The following is a 17,721-nucleotide window of genomic DNA, read 5'->3' as shown; positions in this document are numbered from 1 at the left end:
ATTATCAGATCAACCATGATTTCACTGAATTGCAGAGCATATTTGGTGGGCTGAATGGCCTACTTCTCCTGCATCTTATGATCTAACCAAATTGTTTAATGTATAAAGTTATGTGTAAAAATAAAGTCCCTGAATTTTCAGAAGAACCTACATTAACAAGTATTTGGATTAGATTCCCTACAATGTGAAAACAGGCCATTTGGCCCAACATGACCACACCAACCGTCTGAAGAGTAACCCACACACATGCATTTCCCTCTGACTAATGCAATTAACACAATGGGCAATTTAGCATGGCCAACTCACCTGGCCTGCAAATCTTTAGATTGTGGGAGGAAACTGGAGTACCCGGAGGAAACCCACGCTGACACAGGAAGGATGTGCAAACTTCACACAGACAGTCGCCTGAGGTGGGAATCGAACCTAAGTGCCCAGTGCTGTGACGCAGCAGTGCTAACCAAAGAGTCACCATGCTGCCCTTTCTTTTTCAAAACCAAGTCTTGATGTCGCTAATTCCAAGTAAATAGCTACAAGGTTAACATTTATTCCTTCAAGTAGTTTAGCTACAATAGCCTGAAAGTGCCTTTGGGCCTACACTGGCCAGTACATTTGCAGCCCACCCTCCGCAAGTACTGTTTCGTAGTATTGTATGAAATTCAATGGAATAAGTTTAATTCTCTGTCAGTTAAAGTGATTTTGTGTTGTTTCAGATGTGGACTGAAATCTCACTAGTAGTGCAAGAAAGATGATGCAACATATTATTTCTTCCAAGATCAGTCAAAAAAACTTCCAACTATAAAGTTCATGTATTTTTGATCTATTTAAGCACATTTACAAATGGTCAGAGATGCTTTTCCAAAGAAAAGCAAAAGGATGATATTTAGAATATATTTAGCACAAAACATTTTAACATAATAATTGGATTATTTGTAAATTTTTGTTGCAATGCATCACAGAATGGTTTCAGAGTAGGAGGCAGCCATTTTGCCCATCTTTTAGATTACTTACAGTATGGAAACAGGCCCTTTGGCCCAACAGGTCCACACCGACTCTCCGAAGAGCAACCCACCCAGACCCATTCCCCTACATTTACCCCTTCACCTAACACTATGGGCATGGCCAATTCACCTAACCTGCACATCTTTGGACTGTGGGAGGAAACCCACACAGACACGGGAGAATGTGCAAACTCCACACAAACAGTTGCCAGAGGCGGGAATCGAAGCTGGGTCTCTGGCACTGTGAGGCAACAGTGCTAACCACTGTGCCACCCAAACTTCTCAGCTGGCTCTCCAAAAGAGCAATTCACGTAATCCCATTTACTGCCTTTTTGCACACCCTTAATGTTTTTCTCCCCAGAAAATTATTAAATTCCCCTTTAGAGGCTCTGATCAAATCTATCTTCACCATAATCCTAGGCAGTGCATTCCATGATGTTTACAGGTGGTCTTCCATGTGTCACTGTTGCATCTTTCACCAATTACTTCAAAGATCAGTGTCTTTTGATCCTTGGTCCCTGTCAATGGGAACAGCTCTATTCCTCATCTACTCAATTCTTTCCCTTCAAATTTGGGACATCTCAAACTAATCTCTTAATCCCCTGTCCTTTAAAATGAGTATCCTCTCGTAACATGAACCCAAAACTGAAAGCAAATCACTCACTTCAAATACCTTTCATTCCTTGGTCCCTTTTACTAGGAAGATGTTAGAAGAATAGTACAGGATAAATATTGGTTAATGGACAGAGGGCAGTGTGAATTAAATTTATTTTGTAAAATCTTGAAATCATACCTTCCATATCTGCCAAATAATCTCTCCAGAAATCAAACACTCTAGATTCTGCAATCCGTCTATTACTTCCATTTGGTGAAAAGTTGATGGAGAAAAGTTTTTCAAATGTCTCTGCTGTTAACTTGACGGGTTTGTAACATAACAGCTCAGCAAACACTTCTGGATATTTTTGAATGTTTTCCAACACACCAAGAACCTTTAATCCTTCACGGAATCTGAGATAAGGAATCAAAATATTAAGAAGTGGCTCTTATGGTATCATATCTGTTGAAATTTAGACTCTGAAGCTTCATTAGCCAATTTTAAATATTAATACTAGAGGGGGGAGAGAAAAGATGTCAGAATTAAATTAGATCAGCAACATAAGGTTGACAATATTTGAGTGAAAGGTTCTTCCATACACTTTGGAGATAGTTCAAGTTGCTCAGAATGAAAATATGATATTGAAAATACACTGTAAAGTTTAGTGATAAATATTTTTGTGAAATTGTGATTCAGTTAGTTTAAAAACATTAGAGCAAATGAATTTACAGCTTAATTAAAGAACACACAACTTGCTAATTTCACCCAATTTGAAGTTCCTCACCCAATCTGAAGTAGATTAATTATAGTATAGAAGGCAACCCCTCCTAGCACTGAACCTGAATATTTTCTTCCTTAAAGGTAATCAATTAGTTTTTCCAGCCAATTTTATGTTCCAAATTATCTGGGCAGATCAGTTTTTGCTCCACTGGAATTTGCACTTCATCAATTAATCAAGTTTTGTTCCATGGGTCATCAAGTTTCAAATGTTCAACTTATGAATGGATTTCCATACAGGGGTACAATTTTAAATATCTGACATAAGAACATTACCTGTACTTACAAATAGATGTTTTATATAGCACATTCTGTTACAGACTTGTGTGCAAATTGACTTGTGAATAGACTCAGGAATGGAACCAGTTCACAGCTCAGAGACTCTAAGCTGAATTGCTAGTTGTCCTTTATCATATCGAACAGAAGCCTTATGATACAATCACTGTCTTCTAAAATTTCCTTCAAGGATTCATTTAATTTCCAAAAACTAGGTTCAGAATGCCTTTTTTCTTGTTCAACATAAAACACATTAAAGTAGAATATTCTCCTGAACACTCTACGAATCTGTGCCTCTCTCTGCTGTTCATACCTCAATTACCCTAATTGGAACTGGATTGGAATAGCATGTAATTTCCTTGTAAATTTGTTTCTCTGCATCCTTCCCGCTACTTAATAATGTGTAGAATACTTTGAGCAATGTTAGGGCAACTGTAATTTTCCTTAGCTGTAGTCATTGGGTATCTAGGACATTCTCTCTATTGCAATATTCTCCTTAATCCAGTTTGCTAACTATCTTCCTTTCATTTTTTTCCCTACTTTTCCTGAACTTCTTGATTCCAGGCATTTTAAGTATCCAGTCCAGTCTTTGAGTTTAACTGTCCATTATCTCCACTGTCAGAAGAAAATATGCTATCTGCTCTACAGCTCAGCAACATAACTAACTTTACACTTCAGAACAGCAAGATAAAATATTGACGCTGACAAGAAACAGGAAATGCAGTGAGTGGATTAAACATTAAGCCCAAGAGGGAGTAGGGATTTTTGGTGAGAGGGACCAGAAAGGGGATTAAACAGCGAACCTGAGGAATCAGGGAGGGAAGGTCAATATTTTCAACAAAAACAAAACATGACAGCAGAGGTAAGAAGGCAAGTGATTGCTCAGTATGTATTTTTATCATTTCTCACTAAATTAGCATTGATTCAAATTAACATTTGTAAAATCAGTTAATATAGGAGTAATTGCATTAATTAATAGCAGGTGGAGAGGCATCCATGAATGGTTAAACAGTGTACTAATTCGGAACTAAGTTTCTTTAACAGTATGGATGGGCATCTTATAGGAACTTCAACATACTTCATATGCTTTTCTGAAGGACAATTAGTGATGGGTAATAAATGCTGGTCTAGCCAGCAATTTCCACAAATGTAAAAATGTGAGCAAAAAAAGGATTTTGTTCTCATAAAACTGTGTTAACTTGTTCTAATCATATTATTATTTTTGAAGTGTATTATGACTTTTTCCAATCATAAATACCACCAAACTCCCAATGATTGATATCAGGGTGTTTGGGTTGTAACTCCTCATTTTTGTTTTCCGTTCTTTCTTAAACATCGGTATTACTTTACTTCCAATCTGATGTGACCATTCCAGAGTCTAAGGAAATTTTAAAATTATAGCCAGAGCATCTACTGTATCTGCATTATGGTTTAGAATCCTAGGATGTAGTTCTTCCAGTTCTGAAAATTTAATCTCAAAACCAATTCTAAAGATAAGAGAGGTGGGCTGGCTAAGGTTAATACAGGAAATAGATTCAAAGGTTCAAAATGTCTTTCACTAAAAAAAAAACAAAATCCAAAAAAAAGTTAGGAATACTATTCTCTTTAAAGCATCTTATAAGGCTGTAAATAGAAGGAACCCTGAAGGCTGGCTATGTTTTAGGATCCAGATAGGGCCATGAAGTTGATAAGGGGAAAAACAGTAACAGATTAAGCTAGCCAGGAATACAAAACAGACAAGAGCTTTTAGAGATGAAAAAAGAAATTGTGAAGTACATCCTTGATCACAAGCACTTTGTTGAGGCTGGCTAGCAGATAGTTAATAAAAAAAATGTACAAAAGAGAACGATGATAAAGAGACTCGTATTTAGTTTCCATAGAATAAAAAGTTACAGGAAATAATACTAATGCTTCCCATTGTCAATTCAAAAATAATAATGTATTCTAAAATCTACCCTCTAGGAACCATTTACAGTTGGGAAATGAATATCTTTTGCTTTGTTATCCATAAGAATATGTTAAAGAAAGATTTGTGATTTAGAAAGTAATTCCCCATTACAAATTTTAAAACCTAAAATGGAGATGACAACCTCAACTTTCTAAGGCTTCTTCTACAGTATCTGTGACCTCTACCATCTAAGACTACACCTGCTTGGAACAGGTTTACATACCCCCACAAAATTACACTCTATCCTAAATTGGAATTTTATCATCAAACCTTAATCGTCACTCAAAATCCTGGAAATTTTCACTCAGTTGCACTGTGGACATTTCTTCAGTATGGACTGCAGTGATTCAAAAAAGGTGACTCACCACTACCTCCTAAAAAACTGATTAGGAATGGGCAAGAACTGCTGGTTTTATTGGTGATATTCACATCCAAAGAAGGAATAAAAATAAAAATGTTCAGATTTTCGGCAATTTCCAAGAACCTAATCACATAATCTAAAGGTACAACATTGGTACAGGCTGTTGCAGTGATTAAAGCTCTTGATGCAAATACAGTACATAAAGGCAAACCTTTCAAAAGGTGAGCGAACTCGACTGATCACATGGAAGGTCAACATATCCTTCAGCAACATTTCCTTATCATCCAATGACCATACTGATCTCAAACATCCAGCTACTGAAAGGTAGTCAGTATTTTCCTTGACAGCTAATTTCAATTCTTCCAAGGTTGAAGATTCTTGTATCTGGAAAAGACAAATTGTAATATTTAATAATGTATTTTAATTAAAATAGATAGCACCACCACCTCCCCCCACCCCCACCCCACCACCACTCCGAAACAGAGTCAGACATTCTTTCCTAAACTTTGAACTTTGCTGCTATTTCCCACATTTCTTAATTATTTCAATGTATCAATCTCTGTCATGAATATAGTCAACCAGTAATTGCTCATAACTATCTACAGTAAAGAATTTCTGAGACTCACAAACTTCAGAATAAGAAGTTTTCCTGCATCTCAGTTCTAAATGACCATAACCTTATACAGCGAATATGACTTGAGTTCTATACTTTAGCCAGGAGAAAACAGCCTCCTCTCAAGTATTTAACGTCTCAAGTCATACAGTCATACAGCACAAGAGAAGCCTTTTGGCCCATCAAGTATGTGCCAACCTATCTGTAATAATTCAATTTTGTTCGTAGCACAGAATATGACATTCAAATTGTTCCTCCTCATACTTTTTAAAAGGCGTGAGGTTTCCCACTTCTACTACCTTCCAAGGTAGTGCATTCCAGATTCCCATGACACTCAGTGAATGTTTTCTCCTTAAATCCCCTCTAAACCTCTTCCTTTTCATATTAAAGTTATGCCTCCTTGGTACTGATCCCTCATCTAAAGGGAGCAGCTGCTTTCCATCATGTGTTGTCCATGCCCCTCAACCTTATACATCTCAATCAGATTCTACACCCTTCTCTACTTAAAAAAACTCCTGAGCTATCCAGCCTCTCTTCATAGCTCAAGTGCTCCAACTAAGGCAGCACCCTGGTGAACCTGCTCTGTATCCCCTCCAGTGTAGCCTCATCCTTCCTATAATGTGGCAACTATAACTGCACAATACTCCAGTTGTGACCTAAACAAAGTTTTCTACAGTACCAGTGTTACCTCCCTGGTTTTATAATCTCAGCTACAACTGAAAAAAGCAAGCATCCCATATGTCTTCCTAACCACTGTATAAACCCTATCCTGCCATCCTCAGGTATGTGTGGATAAGCACCCCAAGATCCTTCTATTCTTAAGAGTTTCCTAGTGTCCTGCAATTCATTGAATACTCCCTTGTCTGGTTACATCTTGGTTAAATTCCACCTACCACTGATCTGCACAGCTTAACAACTCATATATATCTTCCTGTTACCCAAGACCTTCTTCGTCAATATAAACCACTCGGCCAATCTTCTTGTTATTCTCAAACCTACATATCATCTCTTCTCCTCACCCACATTCTCATCTACATTATTCACACATATCATGAATAATAAAGGACCCAAGCATTGATCTTGTGTTTCTACAACCATACTCTGTCTCCTTCCACTAAGGCAAGTAAGTCTTTTAAGAGTCATAGAGATGTACAGTACGGAAACAGACGCTTCGATCCAACTTGTCCATGCCGACCAGATATCCCAACCCAATCTAGTCCCACCTGCCAGCACCTGGCCCATATCCCTCCAAACCCTTCCTATTCATATACCCATCCAAATGCCTTTTAAATGTTACAATTGTACTAGCCTCTACCACTTCCTGTGGCAGCTCATTCCATACATGTACCACCCTCTGTGTGAAAACGTTGCCCCTTAGGTCTCTTTTATATCCTTCCCCTCTCACCCTAAACCTATGCCCTCCAGTTCTGACTCCTCCACCCCAGGAAAAAGACTTTGTCTATTTATCCTATCCATGCCCCTCATGATTTTATAAACCTCCATAAGGTCACCCTTCAGCCTCCGATGCTCCAGGGAAAATAGCCCTAACCTATTCAACCTCTCCCTACAGCTTAAATCCTTCAACCCTGGCAATATCCTTGAAAATCTTTTCTGAGCCCTTTCAAGTTTCACAACATCTTTCCAAAAGGAAGGAAATATGTTGTGGGACTTGTTAGAATTCTATGTGTTTTAATTACATCCTCTTTCAATATTCTAAACTCTAATGAGTATAGATACTTGTAAGTGATTGAGTTTCCATGTATTTGCTATTCTTGATCTTCTAAGTGATAGCGGCTGTGGCTTGGAAGACACCTGCTGAAGGAGGCTTCGTGAATTGTTGCAGTTCATTGCATACGTGGTATGCACTGCTACCATGATGTGTCAGTGCTGAAGGGAATCAGTGTTGAAGGCGTTACACAGGCTGCTTCATCCTGGATGGTGTTGAGCTTCCAGTGCTATTAGAGTTGTACTCATCTCACCAAATGGAGAGTATTCCATCACATTCCTGATTTGAGCCTTGTCGATGATGGACAGGCCTTGAGGAGTCAAGGCAAAAGTAACTCCCTGGCCACCGACCTCGTCGTGAAGCCATTGTAGATTTGTCACTTGTAAATTAATAAGGCGTGTGCTGCATAGATATCATTATTATCCCAAAAAGATTTGGTCCTTTATGAGTTATATCCAGGAAGTCACATAATGTTGGATTGCCAATCTCTTATACAAAATGTAAGCACTCACATAAATTGTCAATGTTTGGAGGAGAAAACACCTCCCTTTTTCACTCTTCTTCCTCCTCCACTCCCAATGTCCACACAATAATCTAACTGATGTCACCATCTGAGCATACCTTTTGAGCACTGGTGTTTGTTTGGTTCAATTGTTTCATTTCAAAGATTTAATTCATTAATTAATTTGATAACAACACTCATTTTATGCTATCAGATTAGCTTCACTGTATTGACTGGATATTTTCAATTGACTTCCAAATATAAACGTTTAAATATATATATTTATATACAATTTAATTGTAGGTTAACATTTTCTTACTTCAGTCCAAGCAAGAATGCACCTCAGGCAAAAAAATGTGACAGCAGCTCTCAAGAACAGCTACTTCTTGGTCCATGAAGTGGTTGAGGCAGATAGGACACCAGTCAACTTGATCAGTTGTTGCTGCAGTCAAAACCCCACAGCACATTCTTGTTCACCTTCTCCACCACCAAAGTCTTGATCCTTTTCTGGAGCTGCTGCAGTTTCAGGTAATTTCCTCTGTCCCATCTACATTTCAATTCATTCATCTTTCATTCTCTGGAACCCATATGCCCACACTACTAGACTTCTCCACTTATTCAAGTAACCATTTTTGTGAACCTGTGTTGTAGTCTTTCAAAGGCAAGTGCATCATTAGGTAATGAGACCAAAATCACCTCAGTGAGGTGTGAACAAAGTCCCACATAATTTATTAGAAACCAACCCACATGCAATAAGTATTAATAAAAATTCGCGTTCTTGATTGTTAATAATGCCTAGGAGAAAGTGAGGACTGCAGATGCTGGAGATCAGAGCTTAAAAATGTGTTGCTGGAAAAGCGCAGCAGGTCAGGCAGCATCAAAGGAGCAGAAGAATCGACGTTTCGGGTATAAGCCCTTCTTCAGGAAATGCCTGCATGTTACCTTTGAGATTTGTGGCTGATTCAATTACAAATCAACAATTACCAATCTCTCATGCTTTTATTCTTCTAAGAAAGTGATTTTATTCTTCTAAGAAAGTGGATAACTTCACAAGTTCCCCACTTTACAATCTGTCACTTTTTTAACCAGTCATTTACCTTTCCCATGTCCATTTGCAGCCTCTTGGTATCCTTCTCACAACTTACTTCCCCATTCAGCTTTGCTTTTTAGAAGTTTGAACATATCACACTCTGTCCCTTCATGTTAGCCATTGATCTAAATCACAAATAGCCAAGCAACTAAAGCAATGAATTCTTCTTAAAAACCAATAACCTGATAATGTCTCATTTACTTCTCAAATCTGTTTCTCTTATTGACCAGTTCCAAATCACCTTCAACCTCATTAGTCCTAAACTTCTTTGACAACATTATACGTTTTTCACTTCCTTTAAAAACCCTTTGAAAATCCAGGTGCACTACATCCATTGAAGGATTCTTGTGGCAGTGGTAGTGCCCCGATTCTTGGCCAGAAGGTGGGGGTTTCAAGTCCCATCTGTATAGGAGATGCGTCACAACATGTCAGTTAAAATACTACATCCACTTGTTCTCTTTTGTCTAAATTACAGTATTTCCTTTCACAAACCCATGGGACCTCATCCCATTTTGATTTTCTTATTTAACATTCCTTAGCTGCTGATGCATAGGAACACCAAGTCACAAATATGGAACAATATCACTGTTTCAAAATGCTAGAATTCCTACACTTAAAGCAATGAGAGTTTGTAAGTTGTCCATGGACTATGGTGCTTTGAAATAGTGGCTCACCACCACTTTGACAATGGCAATTACTTATGAGTAATAAATACTGGCCTTTCCAGTGACACAAATTCCATAAAATCAAAAACAAAAGGTTTGAACACTTCCATACTACTGATGTCAGGTAAACTGACTAGAACATAAAATGTTACAGTGCATTACAGACTCTTCGGCTCTCGATGTTGTGCCGACTTGTGAAAATAATCAGTAAGATAATAAGGCACGACTTAACCTTCACAAAACTGTGTTAACCATCCTTAATTGAATTATTTCTTTTTGGATGATTATAAATCCTATCTCTTATAACCTTTTCTAACACCTTACCCACGACCGAAATAAGGCTTACTGGCCTATAATTACCAGGGTCATCCCAACTCCCCTGCTTAAATAAGGGAACAACATTTGCTATCCTCTAGACTTCTGGCACTACTCATATCAACAATGATGACATAAAGATTGAAACCAAAGGCTCTGCAATCTCCTCCCTGACTTCCCAGAGAATCCTAGAATGAAACCCATCTCGCCTTGGGATCTTATCTATTTTCAAATTTTCAAAAATTGCAAAAATCTCCTCTTTGTCCAGCTCAATCCCATCTAATCTGGTAGCCTGTATCTCCGTACTCTCACTAACATTGCCCTTTGTCAATGTGAATACTGATGAAAAATATTCATTAAGTGCTTCCCCATGTCCTCAGATTCCACACACAACTTTCCACAACTATCGTTGATCGGCCCTAATCTTACTCTTAGTCATTCTTTTATTCCTGATATACTTATAGAAGACCTTAGGGTTTTCCTTGATCCTATCCACCAACAACCTCTCATGTCCCCTCCTGGCTCTTCTTAGCCCTCTCTTTAGATCTTTTCTGGCTAACTTACAACTCTCAAGCCCCCTGAGCTTCCACACGTCGTCTTCATATAAGCGTTCTTCCTCTTGACAACAGCTTCAAATTCTTTAGCAAACCATGGATCCCTCTCTCAACAACTACCTCTCTGCCTGAGAGGTATATACTTATCAATGACCCGCAGTAGCTGTTTCTTGAAATAAGCTCCACATTTCAAGTATGCCCATCGCTTGCAGTTTCTTTCTCCATCCTATGCATCTTAAATCTTGCCACATCGCATCATAATTGGCTTTTTCTCCAGTCTTTCTCTTTTCCTACAGTATATATCTATCCCTGCCCATTGCTTTTGCAAACATAACTGAATTATGGTCACTATCACCAAAGTGCTCACCTACCTCCATTCCCCAGTATCAAATCCAATAATGGCATCTTCCCTTGTTGGCCTGTCTACATACTGTCTCAGAAAACCTGCCTGCACACATTGAACAAAAACTGACCCATCTAAACTACTTGAACTATAGTATTCCCAGTCAATATCGGGGAAGACCCCATAAACACGACCTTGTTCCTCTTGTTCCTATCGAGAATCATCTTTGCTATCCTTTCCTCTACATCCCTGCAACAATTCAGAGGCTTATAGAAAACTCCCATTAGGGTGAACTTCTCCTTTCCTGTTTCTAACCTCAGTTCAAATTACCTCAGTGAATGAGTCCTCAAACGTTCTCTCAGCTGCTGTAATATACACCTTGATTAAAAATGCACCCCCCCCCTCCCCCCAAACCCTTTACCATCATCTCTGTTCCTGCTGAAACATCTAAATCCCAGAATCTGCAACAACCATTCCTGTCCCTCCTCTAGCCATGTCTCTGGAATGGCCACAACATTGAAATCCCAGATTCCAACCCATGTTGCAAGTTCACCCACCTTATTCCGGATTCTCCTGGCATCGAAATACAGACATTTCAAACCAACATCCTGATTGCCGGTGCCCTCTCGCAACCTTGTAAAGCTATCCCTGACCTCACCATCTTCAGCCTCCTGTATACTGGAACTACAATTCAGGTTCCTATCCCTCTGCTGCATTAGTTTAAACACCCATGAACAGCATTAGCAAATGTCCCTCCCAGGAAATTGGTACCCTCTGGTTCCCGTTCTGATCAAGATAAAGGACATCAGTTGCGTGACTAGTATGCTTTCTACATTTGGGACTACATCTTGCACCATATAGACTCAGGTAAGCAAAATCTCAAGCAACCCATTTTCTTAACACAGTAAAACTTCCAACCTCAGACATCTCTGTCTCTTAATACACAGGAATTCTTGACTCAATTTCCCACAGAATGTATCCTTATAGCTTCTCTGCAATGAGCTACCAGTTTAGGTCAAATAATTCAAAATTGTAGTTCACTCCTCATCCTAAAGCAATTTCCTTTGGATTTGACCCCATCACCTCCTGGCAAAACAAAAGGTGCATTAGACTAGTACTACTGAAAATAACAATTAACAATAGTACAAGTGTCTTTAAGAATTTACCTTTTTAATCTTTCGTGTCACATCAACGTGTGAGACATCTCCCATATTTGGTTCAGTTACCTCTGGACCATAGGCCAGACAACTGAACAGAGTTCTGGAGAAGAAGTTTGGTGACGGACCACCGTGAACTAATGAGATTGCAATCATCCGTCCTGCTTCATAATACCAATCACACCTAAGAGCTACGGAGGGAATAAATATAAATAAATGTTTACATATTTGAGTTGCAATGTGGGCAAGATGGGAAATGTGAATTCTATATCTACTGCCTTCACATTAAAATAATGACTGCACCAAACAGATAAATAATTGATTGAGAAATACTTTTGAACATCCTAGTTTAATGGCGAGGAAGGAGATCTGATGCCCTTTGGGACTGTAAAAAGTCAGCATAGATGTGTAAACAGTATAAAAATTATATAACAGCATATAAATTAATTGGAGCTGCCTAAGACTTATCAAAAATCAAATACAGAAACAGTAGTGTTACCCTATCTTTGAAAAAAATATTCTTCAATGTTAAAAACATGATGCTTACTATTTCACTCTGTTGGTATCCAGCCATCTATCATTACAATGGTGCTTTCCCAAAAGTTTGATTTATAGCTACAAGTGGTTTTGAACATTAATGTGGGATTATAAATTCCAATGAACTTAAATAAAATATTTCCATTAAATATTGTTGCACTTAAATAAAATATTTCTTGTTAGAAGGCTGAGGTTTCTCGTTTTATCTAATGAATTAAGATCATTTTTGTCAAAATAATGAAAACCATGACATACTGGTTCTGTTCATGTCACCTAGAACTTTATATTATCTCTGTACGGCTCCAGAGATTTGCGAACAGTGGATACTAGGTGACTGCCACAGTAGATGAAAGTACAGAATGTGGTGGGCCAAGGGAATGGGTTGGTATAAAGCCATAAAGGTAATGGGGATGGGTACAGGGGCATAGCTTGGTATGGGGGCAATAATACCATTCCTCTTAGCCTGAATGGCATATGTTAGCAAGGGGATCAAGGATAAGGGAGTGGATATAAGGCATGAGGTGACATGATGGGTGTGGGGTAGTGGAAAAGAGGGTATTTGGCAAGGAGGGCGAGAGTGTGGAATAATTCACCTTTTATTCTTTACTTTACAATGTTGGACAGTACCAGTATGTCATGGCAGGCCTTCTAACCTTCATACCTGATTCTTTTGGGATGACTCATCCCTATCTTGTGTGCATCCCTCTTTTCTTGGGGTTTGATTCTATTCCCTTCCCTAGGAATTCTAAAGGCATTACATAGGTTCTAAATAGCATTCCTAATACCATCTGTTTATGAACAAATCTCCCTCATATTATATACACAAGATACAAAAAAAAATGCATTGGTGTAACTCAAGAAAATTATCAATTTAACATTGTATTATTTAGCATCAATATTTACATATACAACATCAATATTAAATGCAATTACAAACTGAAAATAGCTATAATTCTGAACTTTTAATATATAATAAAAATATCTAACCTCGAGAATTTAGAGTCATGTTCTTTGAGGTAGCAGAACCTTCAAACAGAAGTGAATTTGCAAGATGATGCATCAGCAAACAAAAAAATTCATAACAGGGATTTCCAAGATCAATAGCAACTTGAGATTTTCTAGCATCATTTGAAAATTGAATGCAAATTGTGCTGGAGGGGCTGAATGTTTTGCGCCTCATCTCTCTCAGAGCTCCTTCCCAGACATTTGTTCTGTCAACAGAAATTCTTGAGATGACATTCAATTTGATTTGTGACCTTAAGTCTTTCAAAATGTCTGTATGGGATTTTGACGTGAATATTTGGCTGTGGAAGAAATAGTTAAAAAAAAAACAATATTTTCTAAATGAGGTTCATGACTGAAAAAAATTGAGCAACTTCAATGTTTTGTTAAAAAAAACATGCAACTTTCTAATAATTGTTGTGAACTGCTTTATATTTTTAAACAGTAGAATCACTTTCACTTTTCTAACAGTCATTAGGACGTTGTAGTTGTGGATCTTTGACAACCAGCAATGAGAGCAAAAGGAAAAGGAATAGACCATAGGAGATGAGAGGTCAAAACAAGAACACTGAGAAGAAAAGGAGATTGGGGGATGAGTTTTTTGCTCCTCCTAAGCTAAAGGACATTTCCAAAGAATCATTGATGTCATGGAGCTCTCAACTGGCAGCTTCCTCCCTTTTACTGCCAGATTACTAAGTTCTGGGAAACCTGAAAGGTATCTCTTCAATTTAAATCAGGCTGTGGGAGCCCAATTTAAAGATGTTAGTGAAGAGTATAATTGGACAAAACAGCTGCAGGTACGAATGTGGTAGGTTGGATGCACATTCTCATTTAATTTTTAAAGTTCTTCTCATCACAGGGCATAATTAGTAGAAGATATGACCTGACAAGTCAGAGCTATAAAGGAAGGTGGCTAAAAATGAACAACTTACAACATTTAAAATGCTGTGCAAATGCATTCATGGATAGATTTTTTCATCTGTCAGGAAATGGAGCGATAAGGGAACTGGCAGGAAAGCAGAGTTGAGCAAGGTGATTGACATGAACATCGTGAATGGTGGATCAGGCTTGAAGGGTCACATTATATATTCCTCCTATTTCTTCTGTTATGTCCTAAAGCAATTCAAAGGAGCATTATCAAATAAAATCTGCCATCAAGCCATATAAGGAGATATTAGAACTAAATCTGAGTGGTATTATGCACAGACCAAAAATTTAGATCAATGCACATAAAATGCAGCCAAAGCAAACAAAATATTGGGTTTTAATTCAAGTCACATCAAAGAACACCATTTGGTCGTTTGTACGTCTTTACTTGGAATGAATCTGTCATGGTGCCCAGTTCAAGGCCATACTCAAATTGGGTGATAGAGCAACCCTGGAAGATGCTCAGAAGAGAACTCAAGCTTCAAGTTATTTATGTAGAAGTCAACAAGTTTGGTCTGTTTTCTTTGAAACGCCTTGGCTTTGAAGGTCATGCAATAGATGTACTTAGAATAAAAGGGCTCAACCTGTGGGACAGATTGAACCATACCCGGTTTCATGTCTTTAAATTACTTAAGAGCAGTACAAGTCTAGACGTTATGTAGGTTTTCCTTTTCTAGAATGGAGAGTTTCTAGAATATATTGTCAGCCTGTTTGCTATATCTGGATTCTCTGCATTGCCACATAAGGAAGCTAAACCAGCATGTTGCTAAAACAGAGAAAAAAAAACATAATTCAGACAAAATAGAGGATTAGTTAGTTGGATTCAGTTTGAAATGAAGCAAATTGAACTTGAAAAAAAATAAATTAAAGAAGCTTGAACTGGAAAGAAAGTGGGAGATATGAAAACTTGATTTGGAGTCTAAAGAAACCTTTAATGAGTAAAGGTAAGGGAACACCTTGAAGTACAAAAAAAAGGGAAGGACAGAAAATTTAAATAGTACATAGAAAGACATTAATATGTGAACAGGGCATAGCAGTCAGATTTGATGAGTCAAAATTTAATTGCTGGTTCAGATTTGGCAAGGAAAATTCATATAGTTCCTAAACATTGTAAGATGGAACTGAAACATATCTTATTTGAGAAAATTGCTAGGAGGTTACAGAGCATGTGAACACAGTTTATTGGAAATCAAAGTCTTAACTGACATTGTTGGTAAGAATGTACAGTGTGTTTCAAGAAAACATTGTAGTAGTAAATAGAGTTGGTGGCAAGGCAATAGCATTGGTACAGTTGCACAATGCTTCTTCAAAATTACCAGCTTAACATGTGTAGCTCAGAAAAAGCAGGTGATTTTGCCCCCAGTTCTGATAAAATTTCCATAATTCTGTGATCCACTATGTATATGGGAGAGCTGTTCCCCTGTTCACTCAGTAAAGTAGGCAAAAAGTTAATATTCTTAGAGAAATATTCATCGATGGTGGCTGATGCTATATCTTACCCTGCAAATAGTCTGTTCGCTGAACAATGATCTGTGTGGGATGTTAATGGAACTCATTTAGATGTCCCCCTAATAAAGTTAATTCACAAAGTCACTTAGTAAATGCACTCATACCATTTTGCCTATTAGAATGGATCTGTATTTCATTAGGAAATTAACTGGCAAAAGATTAGATATTGGCACCAAACATTTTCAGGGAAGTTAGCGGAAGCGATGCAACTCAAGGTGCTCCAGAAGCAACATCCTGGACATTTCCCAGATTGTGTTGCAACTAGGTCCTAGGCCCTTGGCCTATACAAGGTAAAGAACTCAGTTTAGGGGAAAGGAGACCAAGTGTTTTTTGTGTTGGAATAGGTGTGCAGACCCTAAAGAAATGTATGACTAAATTGTGCAGCGAATCATATTTGATTTGAGGCCCAGAGGCGGATTCTGGCTTGCTGTCCTCTCTTCTACACTGACATGGCATCTGTGAATATCTCAGTATAGTTATCTTTTGATTAGGAAGTGCATAGCTTCTCAAAGACCAAATGAGGAGTGACCAGTAAAGCATTAGATGGTTTTCCCTACAGAGTACTTCCAGAAAACTGGATGGATTGCCCATGAAATTCTGATGATCATTTGGACATTCACATGCTAATGATATGATGTGCTTTTATTCACTAGAGTTTTAGGGAAAGGTGGTTAAAATTTTATAGAGCGTGCCATACATGGTTGGAAGACACAAAAGTGATCAGGCCAGGTTTATGGACAGCAGTTCCAACTTTTGATAAACCATTAGGTTCCAGAGCTGGATCCAGGTCAAAGTCAAATCAAGGCATGAAACCTGCATCCCCATTCTAAGTGATTAAAGACTTAACAGCCATCTAGGTTTGTCTAAGACAACGCATCAGTTATATGACACTTGCAATTTTTTACTTATAAATTCTGTGTCTTTTGTATCCTGTCCAATTAGCTACTTGATGAAGGAGCGGTGCTCCAAAAGCTTGTACTTTCAAATAAACTAGTTGGAATATAACTTGGTGTCATGTCATTTTTAATTTTGTCCACCTCCACACCATGGACTTGACTAATTAGGAGTTCAGAAACAATATTGTTAAGAAAGCTTTTAGCAAGTGTTGAAATTACAATCCATTTTTAACAGCCTAGTATGAGTTGCCAAGAGATATTCAGTCCAACCAGGTGTCAAATTTCATGTCACATGTTAAAAATTATTAACTTTCAATCGAGCATTTTGATCACTGGCCAGCATTTCTTGTCTATCCAAAGAGGGAAGGTATTATCGTTGACTATTAATTCAGAGACTCAGATAATGCTCTGGGAATCTAGAAACGAGAGATAAATTATGTAATCAGTATAACAGAAAGTAGAAAAATAAATCAACAGTTGTGTATTTTGAAGAATATCAGCTAGTGATTACTTTTCAAGTGATAAATGAGGCAGATACTAATAGGAACAAACAAATGATCAGTTGAAGATGCGGCTCTCAAATAGAAATGGCTGTAATAAAAGTAGCAAAACGGGTGTTGAAGCGATTAATGAAGATATAACACCAGTTTCCTGCGAAAGGGACATACCTGAACAGTTAAAAGAGACGTTGAGTCTACATGTGGATAACCAAGTCATACTTTTCTGGCTATTTATAAAATTTAATGTAAACGTGTCATACCCAGTGAAAAGAACTCTCAAACTCAATCTCGTAATTGTCCCTGGTTAGGTAAAAGATTCACTTTGCATTGGATAATGATATCATTAAACAGAGCTGGAGTCTTCACCTGAACTGGTAGCAAAATCCCATGAGTCAGAGATTGTGTGTTGATTATTGCAAAATTAATGCAA

The 17,721-nt window shown here is 37.9% G+C and overlaps 1 protein-coding gene across 3 annotated transcripts in view; it reads right to left on the bottom strand.

Moving 5' to 3' along the window:
* g2e3 (G2/M-phase specific E3 ubiquitin protein ligase) overlaps nucleotides 1–17,721 on the bottom strand; it is a 79,290-nt gene that overhangs the window by 1,634 nt on the left and 59,935 nt on the right. For all 3 annotated transcript variants that reach the window (XM_060829025.1, XM_060829026.1, XM_060829027.1), the window contains 4 exons: nucleotides 13,445–13,761; nucleotides 11,930–12,111; nucleotides 5,167–5,339; nucleotides 1,792–2,006 (listed from right to left, as the gene is read on the bottom strand). In XM_060829025.1, the coding sequence (XP_060685008.1) occupies nucleotides 1,792–2,006; nucleotides 5,167–5,339; nucleotides 11,930–12,111; nucleotides 13,445–13,761 (887 nt within the window). The remainder of the gene's footprint in view (nucleotides 1–1,791; nucleotides 2,007–5,166; nucleotides 5,340–11,929; nucleotides 12,112–13,444; nucleotides 13,762–17,721) is intronic.

This window comes from Hemiscyllium ocellatum, chromosome 8, assembly GCF_020745735.1.
Source record: "Hemiscyllium ocellatum isolate sHemOce1 chromosome 8, sHemOce1.pat.X.cur, whole genome shotgun sequence".
Classification (NCBI taxonomy): domain Eukaryota; kingdom Metazoa; phylum Chordata; class Chondrichthyes; order Orectolobiformes; family Hemiscylliidae; genus Hemiscyllium; species Hemiscyllium ocellatum.
This window is presented reverse-complemented; position numbering and strand designations above follow the sequence as displayed.